This window comes from Bos taurus, chromosome 24, assembly GCF_002263795.3.
Source record: "Bos taurus isolate L1 Dominette 01449 registration number 42190680 breed Hereford chromosome 24, ARS-UCD2.0, whole genome shotgun sequence".
Lineage (NCBI taxonomy): Eukaryota > Metazoa > Chordata > Mammalia > Artiodactyla > Bovidae > Bos > Bos taurus.
Genome location: NC_037351.1, coordinates 504,771 through 521,526, shown reverse-complemented (window position 1 = coordinate 521,526; position 16,756 = coordinate 504,771). Strand labels below are relative to the sequence as shown.

Genomic DNA, 16,756 nt, shown 5'->3' with positions numbered 1-16,756 from the left:
GGGTTGCTTCCAGACTGGGAGGACGGTTTCCTTCCTTGTAGGCAGTGAGGTTGTGCCCTTCTTCCTGCTGGGTCTCCAATCAAGGGAGAGTGGTGCCCAGCACTATCCCTTCTGGCTTCCCAAGTCTATCTTAAGTGAGGTTTCTGCGTGTTGATTTTCACACTTCTCACGCTGAGACTGGCCTGCAACCTCCCGCACCGGACAGGCCCCACACTCTATCATCTAGACTCTGCTCCTGCAGGAGGCGCCATTTGCCCTTCAGGCGGCTTCTCCCAGAGTTCTCGGCCTCTGGACCTAATGCTGGAAGTGCGGGCTCGGCCTAGTTGGATGGGGCAGGGCTCGCAGAGGAGCTGGTTGTGGGCTTTGGGGTGGGGTGGGGCGGGGCGCCGGGACGGGGGCGGGGCGGGGCAAGGCTGGGGCTGGCTCCGGAGGGGAGGGGCGGGGCTTTGCGCTCTTTGACCTGAGTCTTCACTGACCAGGTTTTGCCTGGGAGGTTGGGTTGGCTGGAGCGTCCCTTAAATCTGGAGTCTTTTTAAAAGGTAAATGTACCCTTAGAATGTTGCGATGTTGGGGGAGACTGGATCGAGCTCTGCCGCATAGACATGACTGACCTTGGACTTCACATGGGGCAGGTGGGCAGCATTAGTCTCCTAAGACCCTTCTGGGCCCCCAGGGCACAATCCTGAAGAATTTATTAAGGAAACTCCAGTGCTGTTATTTTTACCTCCCTTGTTCCAGAGAAGACTTAAGGTGGCTTCAGAGATTCTCAAGGTCATTTTGGACAGGTATGTACTTTTTTTCTAAACTCTAGGCAGTTGGCAGATTAAGCTTTAAATGAATAAGATTCAGGTACCCACATCAGATTTTACAGTTTATTCCCTACATTAGTCAAATTTTAATTTTTTAATCTTGCCTTTCTTTTCTCTGATATTTAGCAAGCCCTGACAAACCATTTCTTAGGAGGGAAGCAACCGTTTTTTGCTGAGACACATTGTGACAGTGTTGGTTTTAAGTTGCATTCGATTTGTTGATAACCTGGTGACTGGAGAAACCTCACACCAAGGGTGTAAACAGTGCAGTTTTCATTAAGCGAAATGAAATGGCAAACACACACTCAAGGATATGCCTTTTGGTATATCCTAATCTTCAGGTCCCTTTATCTAATCATGCATGAATAGATGATTTGCAGCAAATCTAGAATATCAGCATAAGGATGATTTTAAAAAGCAGAGGGGCTAAACATGGCATCCCCTACTCTTCGTTACAGAGATCTTTTTTTTTCCCCCCAGTCTGTTTTTCTGAGCTTCTTTGGAGCAGAATCAGGGCTCTGTAGAGGACAGAGAACAAACAATTGTGATTTCATCCCCATGGAAAAGGCAGAGAGCTGCTCCATAGGTGAGACTGTGGTAGCCACGCGTTCCGGGAAACAAACTCAGAAGGACAATGCAGATAGTGGTGTGCAGTTTATTACACTGGCAGGCCCAAGGCAGAGTCTCCTCTTAACCAACGACCCTGGCCAGTTTTTGTGAAAACCTTATATACCCTAAGTGTATTTGATCAAACCCACCTCCCCAAATTCCTTGAAACTAGTCTGGACAAGGTAAAAGAGAGAGATGATCAAAGTTAACCCATGATTCTTGTGTCATAAGTCTAGGTAGTTAAACAGTGGACATTTATCAATAGGCCTGTGGTCATATCCCGATAAACATAATGGAATTTACGACTTTGTTCTGTTACAGAGATAATTAGCATATTCTTTTATGCAACAGAGAGTCCAAGTCCAAGTCCTGAGGCTCTTTTATCTGAGGGGATCTGGTTTTCCATTGGTATTCCATTTCTATAGACACCGGGCACAAAGTTCAGAGTCCATTGGGAGGGTGACCATGTGTGTAGCCTAATGTTTGCAGTGTGGCGTAAGATGGAGTCCAGCTCTGTCTGTTTCCTCCTTCAAGATGAGAATAGACTTTGAAAGGAACTAGAGAGAGGATCCGGAGAAGGCAATGGCACCCCACTCCAGTACTCTTGCCTGGAAAATCCCATGGACGGTGGAGCCTGGTAGGCTGCAGTCCATGGGGTCGCTAAGAGTCGGACACGACTGAAGTGACTTAGCAGCAGCAGCAGAGAGATGATCAGAGGACAGAGTGGCAGGGAGAGAAGACAAGTCAGTGGGTGCCAGTTTGAAGCAAGTCTTGGCATGTTGGAGATGTGAGGATGATGGGAGGGTATTGGACTCGTCTTTCAAATACTGCAAGGAAGCTTCGTGAGGAAATAGAGTTTTAAGAACATTTTTAAAAATTTTACTGTGCTATATGAATTCAGTCTCTCTTTTTGGTGTAAGTTTGTTTCTAAACACTTAGCTAGATGTCTAAATTGTTCTTCAGATTTGAACATTAGTAACCCCCTTCACTGAAGGCTTGCCCTCGGTCCTGCAGGCTCTGAATGCTCTCTTTCATTATCTGGGCCAGATAATGTTTGCAGAATACCAGGTGCAAGGCTGTGTGTTCCCCTCACTCTGCGTTGGAGGAGAGCAAGTTTTAGAGAGAATCACAGTTAGGCGAGTGGCCTGAACCAGCACCTGTGGTCCACTTTTTGTCCTCCTTCCTGCCCGCACCCCATCTTTGTTTCTTTCTCTCTGTTCCCAAAACTAAAAATATTTTTTTGGTTGCAGTTGGTTTTTATTTTCATTTTTGGTTTTAAGTTTTAAAGCTCTCTCTTACTCCCCTCCCCCTTCCTGGCCCCACCCTTGCCCCTTCTGTGACCTGAAGTCCTCTCACCTGGGTCACCTGGTGCTCCCTGCCCTGCCCTGCTTTGGGCTCAGAGTTCAGCTGGGCAGCCACTGGCTGGCCAGGGATCTACATGCCTTTCTCTGCACCTCCCTCATGAGTGCCATGCACGTGTCCATCTTACTTTTCCTTGAAAGAAGAGGTTGGAAGCTCATTCTACTTTATTTTTCTTTCTGGATCTCAGTTTTAAAGAGGCTTTAAAAGAAGAAAATCCTGAGTTTAAAGCCTTGGGTCTGTGGAAGGCAATTTCAGCAAAGTTAATACAAAGTCTTTTATTTTTTAATTGAGCAATCATTTTGCAAGGAGAAAACTAATTTTAAATCCGTGTTAGCAGTTCAAATTAAACAGTGCAAGGAGCATGCACATAGCAGTTAGAAAATATACATGTCTGAACTATCATTCTCTTAAAACAAAGCTGTAAAATTTTTTATTTTTCCAAATTTCACCCATGGGTTTATCTTTTGACTTGGATAAAATGTGGGTGCCTAACAATACACCTTCTTTGTGGTGAGTTCCTTTATTGTCAGAATGTCCTAACCAACCATCATGTCAATACTGGGCATCCAAGGATGCCTGCTAGAGGCAAGTCCACTTACCTCTCTGTGTGCAGAAATTAGCGGAGGAGAATGAGATGTGATCTCAGGGCGCAGCTGTAAAACACACCTGCTGATATCATGTCAGTTTCACCAAGAACCCAGGAAGCCTGGGAGCCCTTCGATCAGCCGCAGAGCGGTGCTGGAGCCAATGTTCTCTCTTTCAATCCTGCCCGCCCCTCTGAGCACCAGGGTCAGCAGCAGGTAGGATCCATGCTCCCTTCTAGGAAAGCAGTTAATGGGGATCCCACTTCCTCTCTCATGCTCCTTGGCTAGATGCCTGACTGTGAGTGGAGATGGTTAGAGGCTGGTGCTGGTGAAAGGAGTTATGGAGCAAGGGACAGAGCCCAGGGACAGGGTGAGCTCCTGAATCCGCCCAACGCTTCCACCCCCCACTACTGCCATCTCCCCCCACTTCGACTCTCATCTCCTCTTCACCTTTGGAGAGGCTATAAGTCACGTGGATGGTCTTGGATTTTCACTATGTACACCCACTGACAGTAATGGCATGATGGATGTGTGTCATTGCTCCATAACCAACTTGAAGCAGGCAGGAATTGAGCCTGCTCTCTGTAAAACTAAAGTCTTATCCTGAATGAAGCTCTTTTAATCTTTTACTCAAAGTCCAAGAAGTAACACAAGTTTTTTTTTTACTCTTTCGCTGTTTGTTTATTTTGCTTTTTATTTTGTTCTGAAATACATAATGGAAAAGAAGAAGGCAAAACTACACAGACATGCTACTGGCATACTGCAATGAACCACAGGTTAAAATGAAACTCTTACACATTTCTTAGACACAGCTTGACTTGTATATTTTAAGACTCCTTCAGTTGGAGAAAGAAATTCTATCATTGGAGTTGACAGAGACATTTGTAGAACAGCAGTGAGAAACAGTTGTTTCTAGGCAATTATTTTATGAAGGGAAAAAAGAAATAATTAAGTCCAAGTTGGAACCTACTTATTTGGTTTAGCATTTCATAGCCATATCTAACGGAGAAGGCCCCCAAGAAGTTGTTTTTTTAGCCAACTATGCTCTGAACTTTGAACACATTTTAAACATTTTTAGCCAAGTTTGTGACCCGAAGATAAAATGCACTCATTAGCCTCAACTCTTGAAAGCAGCTGGTTTTCTTTTTGGAAGAAAGCTATAAAATGTTTCAAAAAAAATCTTATTTTAAATTAGGAACAAGGAACATAAAAAATTATTTAATTCGTTTGACAGACAATAACAAATATCGTCTACTTTCACAGTAAAAAAAAAATCAGTTACTGCAGCTGCTACGGCCAAAGGGCAGAAATAAAGACCCATGTCCAATAGGAGGAACGTGGGTCTGATGGGGTGTTGGTACCTTCAGAGTCCTGGTCTGTTCTGGTTCAGACTTTACAGGAATTCATCCAGGAAATAATTCCAGTCTTATAGTTCAGAAAATCTAAAGAATAGTAGAAGAGCATAGAGGTTGTTCTCTTGAAAACTCTCTGCTCTGACAGCAGAAATTATATCTGTCTTTCTGCAGGCCATGGGTGATCAGGACCTACCTGGAGTTCTGGTGTCTGATCTTGAAGGACCACATGGTATATGTGAAGATCATGCTGAAGACCTGAAGAGACACTTTAATCTCATTACCATGCAAGACTTTTTGGAAAATAAAGCACAGCTGGGTCCCCAGATTCAAGCTGTGTACATCTGGTGTGGAAGGCCGGCTGTCAGCCAGGAGCTCCTGCACAGCCTGCCCTCCTTGAAGATCGTGGCCAGCGCAGGGGCAGGGCTGGACCACCTGGACCTGGGGCTCGTGGCCAGCTTTGGTGTGAAGGTGGCCAACACACCACATGCTGTCTCCAGCCCCACAGCAGACCTGGGGATGGCCTTGCTGCTTGCTGCAGCTCGGAGAGTTGTGGAAGGTAAACAGCCAGGAGATGTTGGTTTTCCAGATTAGATGACAGATGTTTAATATCACACCTGATAAGGCCCTGGTCTCTTCACACTGTGTCCAGGACTTTGTGGCCCTGGGGCGGGAGCCAGTCTTGGTTGCTACAGCCTAGTCAGGGCCGGGCTCAGCACCTGCACACATGCAGTCCACATGGTCTGTCTGAACACTGTCTTTTCCTCCACCACCTTCTACTCACTGTGCCATGGGGGTACCTGTACATGTGAGGTAATTTCAGCACCACTAGGGAAATGCCCTGGGGTGGTCCATTGGCCAGTCAGCCTGCTACCCTGGGGTGAAGGCCCACACATGAATAGGTGAGACGCCACCTCTCCACACACTGGACATCACTGGGAGTGTTCTGGGAAGGACAGCGCAGCATTCAGCACTTGGCCGTCATCCTGGTGAAGCTCTGGGGTGAAGCGGCTTGAGGAGAGGAGGCAAGAACCAGGCTGGTTCTCTTCTGATTGCTGGTTCACACGTGCACACTCACACATACATACACACTTGCATATGCACATAAGCCATATATAAACACACATGCCGTCACATACACATACATGTAGTCACAAACGTACAGACACAAACACCAGAACCAACAAATTTTAACCACAAGTCCTCCCTTAATGTGAAAGAAGTTGCTCGTTTAAAGCATTAGGCCAGGAGGCTCAGGTTTGTGATGAGGAAACTGCTGTCCGATCCATCCTTCTTCCTGCAGAAACATTTTGCTGTTGTATAGACATGCCTGAGCACCCAGGGTCCACCTCGGGCTTCCTTCAACCTCATCTTTCAGTCAGGAGGTCCCGTGAGGGTTGTGGGGATTCTGTGTGTGGTGCTGTCCACACTGCCCACTCTGCACCTTGTTTATTTCAGGTCATCAGTTGGCTGTTTCACCACATACAGAGAACTTTCCTACAGACTATATGGGTCAACAGGTGACTGGGGCCACTCTGGGAATTATCGGCATGGGCAGCATTGGCTATAAGATTGCTCAAAGGGCCAGAGCATTTGAAATGAAGATTGTCTATCACAATAGGAAACGCAGGTAAAATTCAGAAAATGGACTTGAAATTAACTGAGCAGAACTTACATCATCACTGACTTCAGTATGGCTTCAATATATTATTTCTTCACTTTTTATTAGATTCCCTTATTCTGTCTCCAAAAATCAGGGTTGATGATCAAAGAATGGATTGTAGCATTTTTATGATTCCCTAAAAATGTGGCAGGTAAGCTTCTCTTCATGGAAGAAATTTCACCAGAGGAAAGAGATTTTGGCTCACCTACAGTTACGTGCTTTTTTCATTTGTAAACTGATTCTTTCTGACCATGGGAGATGCTGCCCACACTTTAGTACACATAACCCAAGGGCACAGGGCTTCCCCCAGCAGTGCTCGGTCTGAAACCATCCTCCTCAAACTCCACGAGCAGCATCTGGCCCAGCGCCCGGTCTTTTGATTCTGTCTCAGACCTGCCTGTTTGCTCTCACTTCACTGATGCCTCCTGCCTACGCCCTGGCTTTTCTCACCGGCATTCCACTCCCCCAAGGGGCTGCGCTCTGTTCTTGAACGTCAGCCCATTTGCAGACCAGCCGGAGAAGGGCGCTGTTCAGAGCCTTTCAGTGGCTTCTGTTCCCTGGAATAGCTTTCTACTCACAGAGGCAGGGTGACCTGGGAGACCTTCCATTAGGACCGCCCTCTTCAGTCGATGTGGACACAGTGGACAGTGGTGAGGCTTCAGTAGCTGTCACAGCTCCCAGTGTGGTAAGGGCTGATGCAGAGACCAGGGCTCTTCGGGACAGGCATGTGATATGAGCAGGGCCTTCATAGTGGCTGGGCATGCTGGCTGTTCCTTTCCTCCAGGCAGTCCCCTGGCCAAGATGTGTAGAAAGAATCCATACAGCTTTGTATTGCTTATTTGTAGGGCAGGAGTGGCTACCAAGGATGCTGAGACCTTCTGGAGCTTGGCATTTTTGTTGAGTAATCAGCTGCCTGGGGTGGGCCAAGCAGGAGCTAGGATTGAACCCCAAACAGCACATAAGCTGCCTGCACCAGAACCTTGGGTCCGTGCTCTCTGTTGAACACATGGCACTCCCGACCCTCTCCCATTTTGTTGTTTTTTTCTGGAGTTTCTGATGTGTTTGCCCATATCCAGCAGTGTCTCATGTCACTGAAAGCATGTCTGACACCATCGGCTGTGCCAGCCTCTGGGGGCTCAGGGCTGAGTGAGAGGAAGTTCCTGTCCACAAGAGGCTTGCAGTCTGGTGTGAAATGCCACAGACACAGGGCTCAGAGCACCCAGAGGCACAGGTTTCCACGGGTAAGCCCTGAGCTCAGGGTCTAGCCACCTCTGAACCCACATGGGGTCTGGCCCCATGGGGGACATACTGAGTCTGCAGCCCTCTCAGAAACTCCTTCCTGGGGCAAATGGATGAATTTCTAAGCAGAGAACATGGTCTTCTCCCTTGTTCCCTTCATAGAAAATTGGAGGAGGAGGAAGCTGTTGGGGCCATTTACTGTGAGAGGCTGGATGACCTCCTTCAGTGGTCAGACTTTGTGATGTTGGCTGTGAGCCTGACGCCACAGACCCAGGGCCTGATCGGGAAGCGGGAGCTGAGGTTAATGAAGCCCACCGCCATCCTCATCAACATTGGCAGAGGTACCCACTCCAGCTGTATGTGGGCTGGAGGGCTGTGCAGAAGGATCCCCAGCCCTGGCCACTCTTTCAGCATTTCCAGTCAACCTTTTCCCTGAATGGTTTGAAAAATCCACTAGACTTGTGGGTGGTGCGTTAAAGGGATTATACTTTATATTTAGAGGTATTTCTGATTTTTATCTTCACATCATTTTGAGCCTCAAATTAGTAACATAAAGAATGAGAATGCTGAACCTCTGTGGGAATTTCATATCGCAGTGTGGGCATCTCCTTGGGAGGGCCATCACAATTTGACTTTCCACGTGTTATCAAGCAAAAGTGAGGGGCATGAATTTTCTGAGCCTCACTTAGTTTGGTTATTTGACATTTGCGTAGAGCTTTGTGTGTCTGTGTACAGGGAGCCATAGGTCCTGTGTTGTAACTAAGTTCTCTGGAGCATTTGTAAAGGAGAAAACTGGGTCCTCAATGCTGGGGACGTGAGCACGTGTGAGGATTGGTGCTGGCATCACACTTGCCGGCGACTTGCCTTTGGGGTTGGGGGCCAGAGGACGTGTGAGACCTGGCACTACCAGCAGCTACCTGGATCTCTCATCTTTAAACCCAGATAATAGTGCTTGCCATGAAATCCCACAGGGCCAAGCTAGTGTGCTTGAAGGTCTCGAAAATTCATATCCTGTCGACAAGCAGGAACGACCAGTGCATTATGTGCTTTTGGTGATGTCAGAGGTTGGAGACAAAGATTCTAGAAAACCAAACACCCCAGGAAGGGCCTGGAGCTAGGTGTCTCCACCAGCAGCATGTGCAGGCTGGGTGCTGTCTTGACCAGTGGGGCAGCTCAGCCCACCAGTGGGAAGGGGACTTCTCTGCTTGAGGGAAAGGGCCTTCTCAGCTGCTGTTCAAGCAGGCCCTGCTATTTCATGTTTGAAATGCAGTTATGGTTCATGTTTGTGGCTGCTTGGTTTTTTAGCATGTATATAAAACTATTATCCGGGGGCTGCTTCCTGGAATCCTCTGGTGGTTGGGAGGTGGTGTGGTGAAGTGGAGGGCCCAGGCTCAGGGCCGGACAGACCTGGGCTCAGATCTGGGTGGATGTGTTAGAAGTATATGACTTTGGCTGAGTATGTCACCTATAAAATGAGTATTGTCTTCTGCTGGGTAAGCAGAGTCAGTAAGACAGCGTCTGTGAAGGGCTTAGTGCACTGCCTGGCACATGGCAGGCTCTCAGTGTCTGAGAATAGATTGGCAGAATGAAGTTCACATGCTTTTTGTCAAACTTCTGACAAGATCAAGATGTGTTTCAGTGTAACCAGAGAGCACTGCCTAACTTGGGCCTACAGAGGAGGGATCTCATCCACCCAGGTCTGCTAGTTGATCAAGAAGCCCTGGTGGAAGCCCTTCAGACCGGGCTCATTAAGGCGGCAGCACTGGATGTGACGTACCCAGAGCCCCTGCCCAGGTAAGGAAGCCAGACAGGATCTACAGTTCTCTCCCTCTGGGTGGGCGAGGCCTCAGACAGCTGTTGCTTTTGGCTTCTGCGGCCACGTTGAGCTGCCTGTTGCAATCACATAGGGTCTTGGCCTTGGAGCATGCCCCTGGTGACCTGTCCATTTCTGCAGTGGGTCAGGCCTCTGCTTCAGCACCTCCACAGACAGGGCAATCAGGGCACTGGGGCCCCAGACCCCATAGATGGAGAACGCACAGAATAGTCTTTCTCAGGTTGAGCCAAATAGTCCTTCCTTTACCCGTTATTCTTCTCTTTACAAACCTTCAGATAACCACCACGTTCTACCATAGTCTTTTTCTTTTTTTTTTTTGAGGCTAAATATCTTCATATCCTTTACTTGTAGCCTAAATGATGTCATTTCCAGACACGTTGTCCTTATTATTGCCTTCCAGCCCTTTGAAAATACACTGCTGAGGACTGTACATAGTATTCAGGTTGTGGTCTGACCACTGCAGCGAAGTTATACAGAGGTTGTGTTAGCAGCATGTTTCCTCACAGCCTTACTGCACCTTAACTCATTAAGTGTTTTAGTTAGTTAAAGTTAAAATTGTTATTCCCTCATTATTTTTTTTTAAGTTTGTGTGTGTGGAATTTTACATTTATTTGCATTTACTTTCATTTGCTTGTATGTTTTGACCGTGTGATCCAGCCTAGTGGGACTGGCGTCTTGATTATCTTATTTATTTTGAATCTTGATGCTGTCATTTGTTAAACCAACTATTCCTAACTTTGATTTCCATCCAGTAAGCAAATTGCTGTCAGATGAATGTTTTGACCAAATTTGATATCTAAGTTTATCAAGATTGGCCTTAGAAATTAGACATTTCTGAGAAAAACAATTTATTGAGAATAGTTTCTCAAAATGTGGTCTGGAGATCATTTTAAGGGGTCTGTGAAGTCAAAACCATTTTTCTTTTTAAAAGTCTAATTGGCTTCATTTAATAATTCATAATCAGCATTCTGTCTAAAAGGAGACAGAAGTTTCCACATCAGAACTGTTTTCCTGATGCATAAGCAGTTGTTCATTTCCACTCATGTTTTCTCACAAGAACACAGCAGGGTTTCCTCAGAATGTGATGACATCATCACTCAGACAGTTAATGAAGTGTATGACTGTATTACATTGTTTTCGGTTTTAATTTCTAATACAATAAATGTTGATAGACATAATCCTCATAAACACATGTTCTTTGGGGTTCTCAATTTTTAAGAGTGTAAAGGCCAAGTAAGCAAGCCACTCAGTTCAGTCACTCAGTCATGTCTGATTCTTTCCAACCCCCATTGACTGCAGCATGCCAAGCTTCCCTGTCCACCACCAGCTACTTGAGCTTACTCAAACATCAAGTTGGTGATGCCATCCAACCATCTCATCCTCTGTTGTCCCCTTCTCCCACCTTCAGTCTTTCCCAGCATCAGGGTCTTTTCAAATGAGTCAGTTCTTTGCATCAGGTGGCCAAAGTATTGGAGTTTCAGCTTCAGCATCAGTCCTTCCAGTGAATATTCAGGACTGTTTTCCTTTAGGATGGACTGGTTTAATCTCCTTGCAGTCCAAAGGACTCTCAAGAGTCTTCCCCAACACCATAGTTCAAAAGCATCAATTCTTTGGCACTTAGCTTTCTTTATGGTCCAGCTCTCACATCCATACACGACTACTGGAAAAACCATAGCTTTGACTGCTGCTGCTAAGTCACTTCAGTCGTGTCCGACTCTGTGCAACCCCATAGACGGCAGCTCACCAGGCTCCCCCATCCCTGGGATTCTCCAGGCAAGAACACTGGAGTGGGGTGCCATTGCCTGCTCCGATAGCTTTGACTAGACAGACCTTTATTGGCAAAGTAATGTCTCTGCTTTTTAATGTGCTGTCTAGGTTAGTCATAGCTTTTCTTTCAAGGAGCAAGTGTCTTTTAGTTTCATGGCTGCAGTCACATCTGCATTGATTTTGGAGCCCAAGAAAATAAAGTCTGTTGCTGTTTCCATTGTTTCCCCACCTGTTTGCCATGAAGTTGTGGGACTGGATGTCATGAGCTTAGTTTTTTGAATGTTGAGCTTTAAGCCAACTTTTTCACTCTTCTCTTTCACTTTCATCAAGAGGCTCTTTAGAAGAGAGCCACTAATCTAGAACAAAAAATAATTTCAATATAAATAAAGAAGCATGAATATTTTAGACAGTGGCCAACTTACTCAAAACTGAGATGTCATGCAATCACCCCTGTTGACTAACCTGCTAAAAAGAGCTTTTTCTCACAAGTCACAGGGCAAATACCAGTGTTATATCCCAAAGCTAAGTTTATCCTAATAGGTGATGTACTTCCAGTGTCCCATGTGAAATCATTTTTGTTAAAGCTCTTTTGCCAAGATATTTATCAGATATGTTTGAGTTTTCATCTTTGTTTTTCAGGGAGACATTTTGATTCTGCTCACTGTGAAAAAAAGTAGGAAATTCGGGGTTATTTAGTCATACTACATAAGTATTCTTTATTTTACAAAAGGATTTACTACAAATTATTTTAAGAGGTTTCATTTGCCAGTAGGGCCAGGGGTCCCCAAGACTACCTTCAGCTTTAATGATTGGCTGGAAAGACCTGCAGAACGCAGAAAAGCTTTTATACTCACAGTTAACAGTTTATTACAGTGAAAAGACATAAGTTTAAAATCAGCAAAGGCAGAAAACTTCTAGAGTGGAGTCCAGGAGACCCAGGCTTATCTTCCCAGCAGAGTTGTGTGGACAGTGCTTATACCTCCAGGAGTGATGCATGACAACACACATTAAGTGTTTCCATCCAGGGAAGCTCACTGAGCCTTGTATCTGGGCTCAGTCATGTAGGCATGGAGAACCCACTTGTCTTGACACTGACTTCTTAGACTCCAGCTCCTACAGAGGTCAACCTGACACAGACTGGCCAAGAGCTCTAGGCAAACAAAAACGGGCATTCATCACAAATTAAACCACTAGCAACAACTCTCTGACTTTGTCCAAGACCCCAAGTATCAGACACTCTTACCAGGCAGTAGGCTGAAGGGCTCATAGGTTATCTCCCAGAGGCCAGTCAGAGGCCAGCCTTGTCTTTGGGATGTGCAGGATTCAAGAACTCCAAGCCTGCCTGCTGAGTTAATTCTTTATTACACGGGCCACCCCTGTGGCCTTTCAGTTCAGTTCACTCAGTCGTGTCTGACTCTTTGAGACCCCATGGACTGCAAGGCCCTTGGCCTAGGCTGTCTCACAGCAAAATGATAATTTATTGGAGTATCTACATTTAGTACAGTATTTATATGACAGGTTCAGCAATAGTATTGGTATGACTGCCTAACATTTGAAGGAGTCACTGTGGGACAGGGATAAGATTTAAAGAAACAACTAATCCATTGTTTTTTTGTAATTTTTGATTACTTGTTGCCCTCAACCTCTTCATCCACCACTATTTGTATGTTATGATGAACGCATGTAGCACTATTTAGTATATAAAGTTAGGTGATATTTAGCAAAATCCAGTAATTCCTCAGGCCGGTCATTTCCCATTGATCATCAATGTCAGTATTATCATCTGACTTACTTTCATGAGGTAGTTAATCTTGTCAACAGTGCCAGTGTTACAGCATATTGCTATACACTCATGGTACAATGCAGTTTAATTACATAAGTCAATTGCAGAGATATTTGCTATGCCTTCTCAACACAAATGTTTCTTGCCTATACATTCAGATATTCTTATGGGCAGGTGTTGGGTTCCAAGTCATTTGGGACAGAGTGTCACCCTGTCTCACACCCTTGTACCTAGACTGTTTTCCATTGTGTGCAGTAGGGCCCACCTGCTTCATAGGGGGAAGACAAGTGTTTTTCAGAATAGTCCTATCCCTGCTAACTGTACCACACAATACAACTTACTTCAATCAGTCTTGGAGGTGAGGGTGGTTGCACTGCATTGGCATAAATTACAGGTGCCCGTAGAGAACTTCCATAGGTTTGGGGGTCCTTAAGATTCCCAAGGGCATGCCCCTTGAGCCTCAGTAGCTATTGGGCCAGGGTCGGGGGGTCGGGGGTTGGAATCACTGCCACGTGGCTACTTTGGCCTCTGTCTGTATTAAAATAAAGAGGCTCTGTTGGGCTAGGTGACAGCACTTTTCCAGTCCTGAGTTCTAATATTATCCATCATTATGCTTGAGTCTGCCTGACCCAGTTCACTAAAACCTTATCTTTCCAGGCTGTCTCCCATTCTTTGCCTTCTTCCTGGAAGAGAGCTCCCTCTAACCTGCTAATCCTAGTTAAGAAATCTTTCCCCTCTGAATGCCATTCCCATTAAAGGTGCACTCATCTTGTCCCATCATGCCTGAATCAGCATGTCTCCCCAAGGCCCTTTCTTATCTTGCGGGTCACAGTCATTTAATCCATCACGCATGTTCTGCAGTTGTGAACTAATGGCGTAGGATATGTTACTTTACATCCAGAAACGTTGGGTTACCCAAACCAGGGTTAGATGAGCGGTGATCATCTAGAGTACATCTAGGTATCATCTCAGTACACCATGAGGCCTCCCACAGCCTTCCTCATCTCAGAGTGGGGATGTGAGACCAGAATATGAAGTTAAAGAAACCAAATGACTCTGTTTTCCTCCATTAATCTGTATTTCAGAGATCATCCTTTATTGGAGTTGAAGAACGTCATTCTGACACCTCACATTGGAAGTGCAACTCATCAAGCAAGACGACAGATGATGGAAAATTTGGTTGAAAGCATCCTGGCTTCTCTCAGTGGCCTTCCTATTCCTAACGAAGTGCTGCTTAAATGATTTATGTGAGTTAAGAGTTCAGTGGGATGGAAACAGCAGATTAAATGGGAAAGAAACACTTTTGTATACTTTATATTTGAGTCCATTATATAGACTGCATTAATACTTAGATGAAACACTTAAGGACTAGTCATAATACTTATCACCTGTTCAAAGTTTGCTAAATGCTTTCCTCACATGCCCACCTCATCCTCAAGGCAGCTGTAAGAGGGAAGTTCTGTTACCATTCATGATGAAACTGAGCACAGGTAATTACTTGTCCACAGTCCAAAAGTCTGCACTCGGTCTATGGGTTTCCCCGTGAGTTGTGCTGCTTTCAATCTTGATAAATTCTGGTAAATTGATTGGATTACATAGTCTTCCCTGACAGTCTAATCACTATTGCTTTAATCATTTAAAAAAAAGGATAATTGGGCACCTTCTATGTGCCAAGTTCCCACTCAAGGGTTTACTTACTAGTGGGGGAGAAAACCAAGCAGTGCCAGGAAGTCTGTGCTGAGCGGGAGCAAAGGAGTGGGAAGAGAGTGCCTAGAGCGGAATTACCAGGGGTGACCTTGAAGAGGGGTCTGGGGTGAGGATGCCTCCTTTCTGCAGCAGTTTGGAAGCTGTTTTTCTCCTCCACATGGACTGTCGAGCAGGTGTCACGGAAGTGAGCAAACGAATTAGCATAGAGAGGAAGGAACTTGATCCTTCCTAGTTGTGCCAGCAGCGGGAGCTCTGCTCCAGGACGCCGGCTTTTCATTTAAACCACCGAGTGAGGACGGACCTTACTTCCCTGCTCCACATTTGATGTTCTGTAGCAAGGGAGTTGCAACGCCCCCATCTCTGTTAGCTCCGTGCGCGTGCATAAAGTATTCCTTGCTCTGCAGTCTCCTCCTCCGGGTGTTTTGCGCGCTTCTCCAGCAGCAAAGCCCAGCTAACGCGGCACTCGTTGGAAGAGCGGCGGCTCCGTGGCTCGCCCTCAACCAGCACATCCTGAAGTCCCGCCCCGCTCCTCAGGTTGCGTCGTGGCGCTCCGCTCCGCACCTTGATATCTGGCCCCACCCACGGGCGCCCCGCCCAGCCTACGGTGCACGGTCCCCTATCAGTCCCGGCCCGACCCACTCCGCTGACTCGTGTCCACACACCCCTGCTCACTCGCAGTCCCGCCCCTCCCGGCACATGCTTCCGCTCGGCCTCCTAAGGGCCCGTCTACTCATCCCGAGACACCGCCGCGCCCTTTCGCCCTGCCCACAGTCTCCCGGCGACTCCCAGCATTCCCAGCACTTGGCCCAGAGCCGCTTCACCGGTTCCCCTAACGCGTCTGCCAGCCTCACGTCGCCTCAAGGCCTCAAGGCCTCAAGGCCATCGCTCCGCCCTGAGTGGCAACGCTCCACGTCTTCCTTGGCAACGTCGGCCAGCCACGCCCTAGTCTACATCAGTTCAGTTCAGTCGCTCAGTCTTGTCCGATTCTTCGCGACCCCATGAATTGCAGCACCCCAGGCCTCCTTGTCCATCACCAACTCCCCGAGTTCACTCAAACTCACGTCCATCGAGTCAGTGATGCCAGCCAGCCATCTCATCCCTTCTCCTCCTGCCCCCAATCCCTCCCAGCATCAGAGTCTTTTCCAATGAGTCAGATCTTCGCATGAGGTGGCCAAAGTTTCAGCTTTAGCATCATTCCCTCCAAAGCAATCCCAGGGCTGATCTCCTTCAGAATGGACTGGTTGGATCTCCTTGCAGTCCAAGGGACTCTCAAGAGTCTTCTCCAACACCACAGTTTAAAAGCATCAATTCTTCGGCGCTCAGCTTTCTTCACAGTCCAACTCTCACATCCATACCTGACTACTGGAAAAACCATAGCCTTGACTAGACGGACCTTTGTTGGCAAAGTAATGTCTCTGCTTTTGAATATGCTATCTACATAGCCCCGTCCTATACATCGCCCCGTCTCGCTTCGCCCCGCCCCACGTCTCCCCGTCAATTTCGCTCCACGACACGTCACAGTTAACGTCACTGCGTCCAGCGTCTCTCGCCAGAGTGTCTCCTTGGTAATGTTGCCCGCCCATACACACGTCTGTCAACGTATCCCATCCCACATGTCGCCCTGCCCCGCGTCGCTCGCCTGAGTGTCTCCTTGGCAACGTCACCCCGTCCATGCCAAACACGTCAGCGTAGCACCGCCCCACACGTTGCACCGCGTCTCCTTGGCAACGACGTTCCGCCCACGCGCCGTTAAAGTAGTTCCGTCCCCACGTCGCCCCGTCCCGTGTCGCTCCGCCCCACGCCTCCTTGGCAACGACGCCCCGCCGACTCCTCGTCAATATAGCCCCGCCTACATTTTTCTCCGCCCCGAGTGCTCCTCTCCCCGTCTCCTTGGCAACGTTACCCCGCCCACACCCACGCCCCTGTCAAAGTATCCTACCCCGCACACCGCACCATTTAGCGTCGCTCCGGTTTACGTCTCCCTAGTAACGTCACCCTGCCTATGCCACGCAAGCGTAGCCCTGCCCCACACGTCGCCCCGCCCCGC

At 47.2% G+C, this 16,756-nt stretch overlaps 1 protein-coding gene across 4 annotated transcripts in view; it reads left to right on the top strand.

Moving 5' to 3' along the window:
- LOC515578 (uncharacterized) overlaps positions 1-15,114 on the top strand; it is a 32,407-nt gene extending 17,293 nt beyond the window's left edge. Inside the window, exons 1-7 of one of the 4 annotated variants that reach the window (XM_005223929.5) lie at positions 463-539; positions 739-785; positions 4,891-5,275; positions 6,175-6,346; positions 7,781-7,959; positions 9,316-9,412; positions 14,088-14,302. In XM_005223929.5, the coding sequence (XP_005223986.1) occupies positions 4,894-5,275; positions 6,175-6,346; positions 7,781-7,959; positions 9,316-9,412; positions 14,088-14,244 (987 nt within the window). In that variant the 5' untranslated portion in view covers positions 463-539; positions 739-785; positions 4,891-4,893 and the 3' untranslated portion in view covers positions 14,245-14,302. Of the gene's footprint in view, positions 1-462; positions 786-4,890; positions 5,276-6,174; positions 6,347-7,780; positions 7,960-9,315; positions 9,413-14,087 lie in introns of those variants that run through there. The other 3 variants (XM_005223928.5, NM_001075719.2, XM_005223930.5) reach the window with 3 other exon arrangements.
- The last annotated feature ends 1,642 nt before the right edge of the window (positions 15,115-16,756 follow it).